The sequence below is a fragment of the Triturus cristatus genome, chromosome 11 (genome assembly GCF_964204655.1).
Source record: "Triturus cristatus chromosome 11, aTriCri1.1, whole genome shotgun sequence".
Taxonomy (NCBI): domain Eukaryota; kingdom Metazoa; phylum Chordata; class Amphibia; order Caudata; family Salamandridae; genus Triturus; species Triturus cristatus.
Genome location: NC_140594.1, coordinates 1086811607 through 1086823944, shown reverse-complemented (window position 1 = coordinate 1086823944; position 12338 = coordinate 1086811607). Strand labels below are relative to the sequence as shown.

General features: G+C 46.0%; 1 protein-coding gene across 12 annotated transcripts in view; it reads right to left on the bottom strand.

Moving 5' to 3' along the window:
* TNIK (TRAF2 and NCK interacting kinase) overlaps positions 1–12338 on the bottom strand; it is a 787085-nt gene that overhangs the window by 284716 nt on the left and 490031 nt on the right. For all 12 annotated transcript variants that reach the window (XM_085635448.1, XM_085635452.1, XM_085635449.1 and 9 more), the window contains exon 7: positions 25–155. In XM_085635448.1, the coding sequence (XP_085491574.1) occupies positions 25–155 (131 nt within the window). The remainder of the gene's footprint in view (positions 1–24; positions 156–12338) is intronic.

The following is a 12338-nucleotide window of genomic DNA, read 5'->3' as shown; positions in this document are numbered from 1 at the left end:
ATTCCAATGGACCAATTACTGTACCTTAAAGTCATATGTGGCATCAGGATTTTCATCGCAGGCAATGACTTCTGGCGCCATCCAATATGGCGTTCCAATGAAGGTGTTTCTTCTGCCGACAGTACGGTCGAGTTGAGCACTGACACCAAAGTCCACTGAAACAAACATTAGTGAAATTACTTCAGGAACAACGTAAAGCGCAAAGAAGTAGGTCAACGTAATTAAAGGGCAATACACCAAATTCACATGCGACAAAAATGTTGCATACACTAACCAGATGTAGAAGAAATCATACACCCTTTACTTGGGAATAGCGCCAAGAAACCCTGCTGAGCTCTACATGATTTCAATAAATATGCTTTTTATATATTTACCAAGTCTTCTTACACATAGGCATGCTACTGTGCTTATAAATTCTTCTCACAGGAAGGAGAACTATTGAGCATGCCATCGTTTCAATTTTTTTTACATATTTGAAACTTTTAAGAAATAGGGACACATTTAGAATTCTTTGAAGAAAATTCTGTACTCTGCCAGTCTTTGTCTGGAATTTCAATTCCTTTCCCATTCTCTGAAGTGTGAATCAATCTGTTCTTGACAGCCTGCTGGCGCTGCTAGGGCTCCCTGGCTTCACTCGAAGCTGCTAATAGCTAGAAGTGCAGATGTAATGCGGGCTAAATTTGGCACAGAAGGACAAGTACCCAAAATACTGATTTCACTTTATTTGTCTTGGGTGATTATGTAAACAAGAGGTGTTAACGAGGCGCCATAAAATAATATTCCAAGGTGAGCTATATTTTACCTCCATGCTCCTAAAGATGGTTTTAGCACAAGCACAATTTAACCAGCTTATTTTTGACTTCCCCCTGGTCATAGCCAAAGCATCCCTGAGAAATCAGGGACGTGGGTTTTGCACTCATTCTTGCAGCCCACCGTAAAATATGAAGGTTGCAGCCTGCAGGGGTCGCTGATGAGCAGCCGACTCTTATGGAAGCAGACTGCATGCCAACGTCGATAGGCCACTTTCTTTAAAAACTTTGGCAGGTCCACTCAGCCTCTCACCCTTCCTAGGTCGATAAAATGAGTACCATTACATTTGATAACGTTACATATCTGTGAGACCCGAGCGTGAAAGACCGCTTTATAAATACACGTTATGTTGTGTTATGCTAAGTCATGTTGTGTTGGAGCTTCCCATGGCTAGTGTACAGGCTGCTGGTGTTTAATTAGCGTGGTTTGGAAGCACACAACACAGGGGACACCCAGAGCTCACAAAAACAATATACCTATATTTCCGGGTAAGGTCAACCTGCAAACATGCACTTACGCACAAAAACATCAAACAGTGGCAATAATATACTCCAAGCACCAATACATAACCATGTGCAAGAAGTGCGAAAGGGTAATATGCACTAGTGGAGAACAGGGTGATGTGCAGTAGTTGGGCTCAAGGTAATGTTCAATTAGGACGGGCATGGTGATGTGCAGCAGGTGAGCGCAGGGTGATGGATGATGGATGATGTGCAGCAGGTGAGCGCAGGGTGATGGATGATGTGCAGCAGGTGAGAGCAGGGTGATGGATGATGTGCAGCAGGTGAGCGCAGGGCGATGGGCAGAACGTGAGCGCAGGGCGATGGGCAGAACGTGAGCGCAGGGCGATGGGCAGCACGCGATGGGCAGCAGGCGAGCGCAGGGCGATGGGCAGCACGTGAGCGCAGGGCGATGGGCAGCACGCGATGGGCAGCAGGCGAGCGCAGGGCGATGGGCAGCAGGCGAGCGCAGGGCGATGGGCAGCAGGCGAGCGCAGGGCGATGGGCAGCAGGCGAGCGCAGGGCGATGGGCAGCAGGCGAGCGCAGGGCGATGGGCAGCAGGCGAGCGCAGGGCGATGGGCAGCAGGCGAGCGCAGGGCGATGGGCAGCAGGCGAGCGCAGGGCGATGCGCAGCAGGCGAGCGCAGGGCGATGCGCAGCAGGCGAGCGCAGGGTGATGCGCAGCAGGCGAGCGCAGGGTGATGCGCAGCAGGCGAGCGCAGGGTGATGCGCAGCAGGCGAGTGCAGGGTGATGCGCAGCAGGCGAGTGCAGGGTGATGCGCAGCAGGCGAGTGCAGGGTGATGCGCAGCAGGCGAGTGCAGGGTGATGCGCAGCAGGCGAGCGCAGGGTGATGTGCAGCAGGTGAGGACAAAATCCCCCACCCCATTCCAGGTGGCAAAAACAAACCTTGACCCGCACAGTTTTGTCACAGGGAAAAATTTGGCATCAGGAGACTGCAGGAGGGGGAAGAGTACCAGGGAGGCCATTGTGGTTGGTGAAAGACAAACTGAAAGGGGCTACAGAAAACACCAACATCATGCAGGAAGATAGAAGCCACTTGCAAGTGAGGTGAGGACCCAGTATGTCTCTCAAGCACCCACCCAGTGCACCTAACACCTATCAGCAATCAAGGAAAGATGCATCCACAGAAGGGCAGTGTCTCTGCAGCTTCCAACATATGACCGATGACCTGCTAGAATGCTTAAATTGGCCAGAACTGCTCCTGCTTTCCTGTCTTGACTTTTTACGTGTTCAGGCTATGGGTCTCATTGGGATGTCAGTGGGACCACCACTGACAGGCTGTCGGTGTCAGTCTCACCGACATCCAGGCCATCCATCCAACCGCCACATTAGGATGCAGGCGGTCAGACCACGGTGGTCGGGGGGGAAAGACTACTGACTCCGACAGGATCAAGGATCCCATCGGGGTGGCGGTCGGAGTTCTACCCCTACAATGGAGGCGGTGCCTGCACATGCACCACCGTAGGGATTAGGGTTTCCCTTTTTTCATAGTGGTCCGAGCTCCATGAAAACGCAGACAGAAACGGACCTTGGGAGCCCCCAAGCAGGACCCTGTCCCCTTTGGCCCACTGCTAAGATGCCTGGGGGGTACACGTGGTGCCCCCCACATATCCATGCACTGTGTGCCAGGCACCACATGGTGCATGGATCTGCACAAAGTGCTTTTTGTACTGTGGCCATTTTCCTGGGCTGCAGCCAAAGCCGCAGTAAAAAAAAAAAGCACTTTCCGACTGTTGTGCTGGTGGTCATATTTTAATAGAGCAGGTGGGACCGCTGACTTATTGTCGGACAGTCTCCAACCCGATACGATGGCGGTCAGCAGTCCAACCGACCACCACCATAATGAGGGCCTTTGCAATGACCTTGTTCTAGTTCCTGTCATGCTCTCATTCCTTCACAAGGGGAGTGCCCTTGGCTCCTGTTTCGGACTCCTATTCGGTCTGATCTCACTTTGACTTATTCACTTCTGATTCAGTAAACCAATCCAAAGTACCCTCTGACTCGACTCATTTGTCCTTGCGTTGGCTTCCCATCACACTCTAGAGAAATTCTTATCATCATTTCGCTGTTGAGAGGTTTGGAGCTCAGATTGTCAGAAGCAGCGCATGAAGGATAAGGTAGTTCACTTAGGAATTGTGGTGGTAGGGCAAGTGGTAAGTTACCAAGAACATGGTGTCAACATTAGGGACATCATATTGATTCTCCTCTTGTATTGTTTGGTATGAGAGCTATCTATTTTTCCTTGCTGCCCAGGTGGGTATACTGGTGAGAAATGGCCCCTTAACGGGTAGAAAGATACATTTTCTGATTAGTTTCTCAGGGTAAATTATTTCCCATCCACCAGAACAGGACAGCAATCAATCAGTGAAGTTATCCAGGGCATGTATGTTGATTCTGTGTCATAACAAGGTCTCTCCACAACAACACCAGATGATTAGTTTCAAAGAGGAAGAATTCCCTGCATTGTAAATTGTCATTCTTTATTACACAGTTAATCTGCGATGAAACCAATAGTTTTTGACAATTTTATTCCACATATTTATTGTTTTCTAAGGTAGCTTTGGGTGTCTTCTAGCTAGAGAGCCTGTTGAAAAGAAGAGTGCCATGATCTGTCCATCCTAGTATAAAATCCATGAAATCTTTTGCGCATTGCCTGGCAAATTGTCAGTGATGATCTACCAGATTTAGTTGCAGTCCATGCCTGTGGCCTACAGAGGGCACCAGAGCGTCACCAGTCTAGACTGAAGTCAAAGGAAGTACTACGCTGACACCTTTTGTTTTGTTTTGTTTAATGTTTTACATAGCGCGAACCAGACCCCAAGGGGTATCAGAGCGCTTTACATTTAGGATTATTGCGTTACAAGTTACATCGGTTACAAGAGCATAGCAAAGTACAGTTAAAAAAATCATGTTGCGATATTTCGTGGGAGGGCGGGGGAGGAGGAAGGAGCAAAAAGCAGGGAGACCAGGGGGAGCTATGTCCAATGTCTGGCTGGGTAGGTGACGGTCGAGGGGGATACCAGGGCCAATCTCCTTTTTAGCTGTCTAGCAGCTCCACCCGGCATCAGCCATGTTGCTCAGGTCTCAGCGTCCAGGAATAAAAACAGATTAGACCCTAAGGTATCAGAGCGCTTTATATGAATTCCACAGAGTTCCAAAATTACATCAGTTGCAGGTTACATCAGTTGCAGGAAACATATAAAGATCTTTGAGTGTAGAAGGGTAAGTGGAACAAGGTAGGGGGGAAGATACAATGAAGAGACAAAGGGAAAAATCTGCCCAAAGTCCGACGGGGTAGGTGACGGCCGAGGGGGAAGTCAATCGGGTAGCTCCACCGGGCATCAGTCAAATAGCTAGGTCTCCACAGAACAACATTTAGAGCTCATAGAGGACAGGATGAATGGAGCATAGAGGGGTAGGGTGAAGGGGAAGGAGGGAGGTAAGACAGAGACTAAGGAAGGTCTATCCAAGGACCGGCTGGGTAGGTGACAGCCGAGGGGAAGACCACGACCCATCTCCTCTTTAGCTTTCCAGTAGCTCCACCGGGCATCAGCCAGAAAGTTAGGCCTCCACTTCCGGAGGAGAGAATGACAAGGTCGAAGTCCTGACGGTTTATCATGATGGGGGATAGGTTTAAGGTCAGGTTGAAGTTCAGTTTATGTCCCAGAGTAGTGGCACAACGTGGTAGGGACTACAGTGGGAGCCGTCTTGAGGTCAGGCAAGGGAATTCTGACATTGGTGTTACATTAGGCCGGTCCCAATGATATCATTCGCTTGAAGGGGGGTGTTTGCTGAGCAATGGGACAGCTAGAGGCCAGAGCCAGTGACCGCTCGCCTCCCGAGGAGTAGGAGAGTATTGCTGTATTATAGCAACAAGCAGGAGAAATGGCCGCCATTTTGGGATCAGGCGGGGCGTCTCCTATATCCCTCTTGCTCTTCTCTTGAAGATTGTGGTAAATAATTTAATTACCGGGACTTAATTTGATGCGGAAAATCTATAACAATAGCTCAGTAAAATAAGAGGCAGAATCCGTGGTATTAGAGGTTCGGAACGGGCTTTATTCCATAATCAATTTAAATCGATGAGCTCCAGATTCCATCACCACGAAGGTTCAGGAAGTGAAGACCGTACTTTATTGATAGGTAATCATTTTTATACAATAGGCATTACAGTGAAACAAATGGAGGAGGCGTAACAATTGATAGTAAAGATAAAACATACATGCGTAGCAAAAGTGGGTGTAACTGGGCGTAACTAAAGAACGTCATCAGGTATGATGTCATAATAGGGTGGTTCCATGAAAGAATTTCGCAATGTCAGCAGAAATACTTGGCAGAAATGCGCGCGCAGCAGCATGACGTGTGATTGACGTGCAACTAGGGGGTGAAGGGGACTTGACATTTAGCTCTACATGTGGCGACAGAAGTCTGGAGAGTCAAGTCAACCTAATCCCAAATCATATCTAACATCCTATGTTTAAAGAACTGTGTTATCCAAAAGAGAGGCCTTCTTGGAGTAGAATCTTATTCTATACTGACTATACTGACTGTTAGTGCGTGTACAAGCGTCTAAGTGTCTACACTAGATGCGAGGGCAGGAATCTTCCTTAGTGACAGGGCTATGAATTACTTGCATAAAGACAGAGAAGCCGGGCCCTTTGCTCGGTAGCTGGAAGAATGTTTACTTAAACTACTAGACAGGAATGCATTGGGTAGGGAGCGGAGCAGATAATTTCGAAGGTGAAATACAGTTTTTGGCAGGCAACAGGCTGATGTCAGGCACCGTTAGCTGCGCAGAGAATGAGGACAAAGTTCATGGATACAGATGCGAGCTCAGACTGGAGCTTTCAGAGGCAGAAGGCAGGAAAAGCTTGATGGCAGAATCAGGGCCTACTTGCCTGGACTGTAAAATGGCATAAGTGAACCATATAAAGTCGGTGGCCTTTCGTACTTAAGAATGGAATATCCGTCCCATTCATGGCGAATCTGAAAGAGGACATGTTGGCGGTGGACACACATGTGTTTGCGTCTTCATAACTGGAACTGGAGGGAACATACATGTACTTGTGATTTATACATGAAACCGTTGGGGTCCAAGATAGGGGACATAACTGACCAGAAAAATCCATATTTCCACATTCCCTCCTTGTCCCCTACTTGCCCGTCAAGAGATATCAATCTTCATTAATCCATCGATCTGTTCATATAGCATCATTTGTTCTTCTTTCTTCTTCCGTGATGAATGAAATCTTGGTGGTGGAATACACGATGTGGCACACAGACCACAGATCGCTGGTCCACATTGTAGACATAGACAGCAACTGAATAATATGAGGAAGCCAATACCTAGGAAGGATAGGACCTTCCATCCAAAGGTAGATAATACACTCCAAAACCAACCGGACCAAGTCCAGGTGCCTGGGTTCTGGTGTATCTGGCTTACAATCTTATGAAGGCGAGTTATGGCTTTATATACAGATGGCGAATTTTCTGGTATGAAAATGCAACAACTTGATCCGATGACCCTACAAGCTCCGCCCCTATCGGCCAGGATGACGTCAAGGACAAGACGATTTTGAAGCACAACAATCCGCATAGCAGACTGCTCTTCTGTTAAATTGCCTAAGGCGGAAATAGTTTCGTTCACTAGTGCTTCAAGGGTTCTGGTTAATCTACGTATCAGCTTACTATTGGTAACTGTACCTATATAGGGAAAGAGACCTTTATTGAAATCTGTGTATTTTTCCCATGCTGTCTCAGTGTAATCGACTATTGGGAGATCTCTCCTTTCTCTATTATGTACTAAATGAGTATTTCTGTGATAATCAGGAGGAGCTAGGAAAACAGGTGGCAAAAGGAATCCGATGTAGCAGGTACCATCCCAATCTGGTGGCAAACGTATGTATGCCGTCTGACCACATATGAAGTAGGAATGGCGGGAAGCTCTAAATGTAGACTTGCCTTGATCACTAAATTCTATTACAGTGGTGCATCTACTATGGCCCATATGTATGGAACCATTCTTTCTTACACATAATTCACCTTTTACTGGAAATACTGACATGGCGGGCAAAATTGGAGTAGCTTCGGATTCGACATTCAAGATCATGAGATTGAGCGTAAAATTACCTAATCCATATACTTCATTTTCTAGATCAGTTCCTGTTCTTTTGGGAAGTCCCTCCTTGTTGGGGTGGCAGACTTTGAGTAAAACTAAGTTCAGATTTCCCTATACCCAGTTTTTCTGGTAAACTGCAGAATTCGAATCTAGGTAATTAATTAAACTAAACCATGCTCCACAGGAGCCGTTGTGTGTGAACGGGTATGGAAAGAGAGGTAGAATTCCTTTATAGTTCTGATAGGGAGGGAGTCGGCCACATATCCAACAATTTGTAGCATTGCTAACCTGATGGGAATGATGTAACATACTAATAAAAGTGTTATTGCGCAGCGCAAATCTATAAGACAACTCATGCGGAGGTAATTCACTAAAAGAATGTTCAGCAGTAACATTGTAAACATGTCTAGAAATAGGATAATATGTGTGCAACAATATACTTGCAGTAATTACTAAAAGACTTAAGAAAAACAAAATTAATAACGTCACTGTGCAATGACTACGCAGTGATTTACAGTACGCATGTCGTTTCAATTTTATCCTTTTGTTTCTTTCTCTATACAGGTCTAAGGGATACATGTCAGAGACAAATTCGACCGCTTCACCTTGGAGAGGACTTAAACAATCAAATTGCCTGACTGGTTAGACCTAAGTTTTAGTTTGTATTGTTCATGGCTATTCAGTTCAACCAAAGGAAGTTTAGAGTCAATCGGGGAAGACACGCAAGGTGTGTCGTTTACATCTGACGGTAGTCCATGAAATTTCTTGATATGACTTGAATGTATCCAGCCTTTTCGTCCTTCGATCTTTACGGCTGTCCTCGTCGTTAGCAGTACGAGCTGAGGTGATTTCCACCTAGGATCCAGCTGAGACTTCCGATCAAAGTTCCTCACTAAAACCAAATCCCCTGGAATTACGTCATGGGGTTTCACCTCGGTGTTGTCGGGAAAGGCTGCAGCTACCTGTGAACGACAAGATTGTAGTGCAGACATCAAGGAAGCCAAGTAATCTGTCAGCATATTACAGTCAATATCAGTTATTTTGCGTGGGATAGGCGTCCCCCACATATTTGGTGGTCTACCGAAGATCACCTCATAAGGGGATAGCCCTGTTCGAGAGTGTGCTACCATTCTCTTTTCTTTTTTTTTTTATTTTTTTTTATTTTCCCCACCACCACCACCCCCCAACCCCTACCCTCCAATCGCCCCCCCCAACCCCACCATTGGCCAAGATTCCCCAACCCACGCAGACCAATGGTTCCAACCCCCTGCCAATCGGGTGACATCTCTCACCCCCTGGACCCCCTGGACTAGTGTGCTACCATTCTCATGTAAAAGAGTGCAACGGGTAAGGCTACTACCCAGTCGACACCTTTCTCTCTACAAATTTTGGACAATCTAATTTTCAGGGTCTGGTTATGTCGTTCCACGAGACCTGCTGCCTCGGGGTGTCGGACACAGTGAAACTTCCACTGATAGCCTAACAAAAGTGAAACGTGTTTCATTAATTCGGATGAGAACGGCTGGCCGTTATCTGAGTAGACAACACGTGGTAAACCGTACCGTGGGAAGAATTCTCGAACTAACTGTTTGGCAGTAGTCGGGGCAGTGTAATCTGAAACCGGGTATGCCTCTGTCCAACGGGAAAGAGCACAGACAACTACGAGAACATATTTGAATCCCCGACATCGTTCCATCTGGATATAATCCATCTGGAGGACTTCAAAAGGGTGATCAGGAGGCTGAAATCCACCCTGTTCTACGGGAATGCTTTTACCTGGGTTAAACTGACAACAGATCATACAGGTACGGACTTTTTGTTTAGCTGCTGCTCGTAAATGTTTGTTGAACCAAATGTGTTGGATGCTGTCTAGCATGGCTTTTTCTCCTAGATGTGCTGGACTATGTACAGTGTTAATAACGACTTGGACCATTGAATCAGGAAGGAACCACACAGATTTTTCCTTCGTCATCCATCCTTGATCCGTTTGGATCCCTCCTAATTCAGTCCATTTCTTTATTTCGTCTGGTGTAGCATGTGTCTGTATGTCGATTACGTCAAGAGCGGGATCCTTAACCATCATGCAATGTGTTGGTGTCGGGACTATTGTCTTTGTCATGTCGGATGTTTGAGTTTGAGCAGTCTGTTTAGCTGTTCTGTCAGCTAGATCATTGCCTTGAGAAATGATATCAGTAACTTTCGTATGAGCTTTACATTTCATAATTGATATTGCAGTTGGTAGATGTATTGCATCTAATAAGGCATGAATAAGGGGTCCGTGCTGAATGTGGGCACCGTGAGAAGTTAAATAACCTCTCTCTCGCCACAGCACGCCGAAGTCATGTACAACTCCGAATGCATAACGTGAATCAGTGTATATGTTGACTTTTTTATTTGTGGCTTGAATACAGGCTTGTGTCAGAGCGATGAGCTCTGCTGCTTGAGCGGACAAGGTATTTATGCAATTTGTTTCAATGATTTCAGTGTCTGTTGTGACTGCGTAAGCGGCCACTAGCTCTCCTGTACCTGTTCTCATACATGAACCATCTACATACAACGTCAGGTCTGGGTCTGACAATGGGACGTCTGTCAAATCTTGTCTGGGTTTCGTCGTGATAGTGATAACTTCAATACAATCATGTGCTAGTGGGTCTGTTCCATTTACAGGTAACAGTGTGGCAGGATTCAATGTACTACAACGTCTGATTTCTATATGTGGCTGAAACAATGTTAATTCGTAACCAGTAAGTCGTGCTATAGTCAAGTGTTGTGTTTGTGTGCGGTTCAAGAGAACCTCTACTGCATGTGGTACTTGTACTGTCAATGGATGTCCTAATACTATGGCATCGCTTTGTCTGATTGCTAAAGCTGTTGCTGCCACTGATTTTAGGCACGCAGGCAAAGCCTGAGCTACGGGATCTAATGTACTAGAAAAATAAGCACATGGTTTGTGTGATCCTGCTTGTTCCTGTGTGAGTACTGACAAGGCAGTACCTTCGCGTTCTGTAACGAAGAGTGTAAACTGTTTATTGTAACATGGTGTTGCTAAAACAGGTGCTTGGCATAAAGCTTTCTTTAAGCTTTCAAAGGCATGTGTATGTTCCTGAGTCCAAGGGAGAACAGTCGATGTGGCTGCCTCCTGTGTTGTCAATTGAATGAGTGGTTTTGCTAGAAATGCATACTGAGGGATCCACTGCCTACAATATGAAGTGAGGCCTATGAAAGCCCGCACCTCCTTTTGTGTCTTGGGTATTGGCATATTAGCAATTAGCTGGATGCGATCTGATGTAAGCTGCCTTCCCTCCTTGGACAGCGAGTGACCAAGGTAAACAACTCGCTGGACACAGAATTGCAGCTTAGAAGGGGACACCTTGTGCCCCTTTTCGGCCAAAAATTGTAATACCGTCAGTGAGGCTTTCTCACATTCAGGTTCGCTTCTAGCGGTGATCAGCAGATCATCGACATATTGAAGCAGGGCAGTGTTGACTGGCATGTGGATACTGTCGAGTTCTCGTTTCAGTGCTTGGCTATAAATGCTGGGGCTTTCTGTAAATCCTTGAGGTGCGCGTGTGAATTTAAAGCTTCGTCCATTTAAACTAAATCCGAACAAGTATTGGCTTTCCGGATCTATTGGGACGCTGAAAAAGGCATTTTTGAGATCAATTACAGTAAAGAATGTTGCTTCAGAATCAATGGCTGTTAGTAATGAAGAAATGTCTGGGACTACGGGGTATTGTGGTACTATGCATTTATTTAATTCGCGCAGATCAATAACCAATCGATATACTGGCGGGGCTGTTGGATCGGTTCGTTTAAGAATCGGAATTATCGGTGAATTACATACATTGGAGTCAGTTTCCACAACCACTCCTTGGGTAATAAGCTCGTCAATGATTTGTAGTAAAGCCACTACAGCATCTGGCGGTAACTTGTATTGTCGCATTCGTGGAAGTACCACTCCTGCCTTTAGTGTGACTCGATATGGTGTAATGTTCATGCAACCAACATCTGTAGGGCCTTGTGCCCATAAATGTGTCGGTAAAGTCTGTAGTCGGTGATCCATGTCTCGGGACACGTAGTGCCCTTTGAAATCACGTAAAAATAATCTTACTCCTTCCGGAGAACAACATATAATAGCTCCTAGAGCTTTCAAAGTTTTTATGCCTAACAAGTTTTCTGGACATGATTTAGTAAGTAATAAATCTGTAGTTCGTGTCTAGGGACCAATCGTAAGTGGAAGAGGCTGTGATACTTCATTAATGATAGGTTTTCCTGAAAAACCAAGGGAAATATTCTGTGTGCCTGAGAGGGGTGCCCCTGGAACTTCACTACGTTTTATTGTTGTTCGACTTGCCCCTGTATCAAGTAAGAATTTTCTATCTTGACCTAACAGTTCACTGTGTACATAAGGTCCTTCTTGATCTACAGGGACCTCAATAAGGGGTAAGCCAACTTCCCTCTCTAGGCTGTTTCATGAGTATCGTTGATAATCAGGATAGTCATACTGTGCGGTCTGATACATCTGTCGGGTCGTTGTTTGTGTAGCAGCAATAGGCTGCGGTGGTGGAGCTGGCATAGACTGTTGCGGAGCTGGCATGGACTGTGCATGCTGCGGAGCTCCTTGTTGGTTCTGATCCTGTCTAGGTGGCCGTGGTCTTTCTTTTGCGTTACCTATGGCAATATTATGTTTTAAAACGGGACAATCGTGTACATAATGACCTGGCTGTTTACAATAGTTGCACGTCCCTTTAACAGGACCTATTGAAACACTGGACTGTGTTATACCCTTCTTATGACCGTCAGCTGGCACTGTCTGGGAAACTAGCATTTTCATTTTCGTGTCTTTCATGCGTCTATGTTCATGTTCTTGTTCTTCTCTAATTCTATT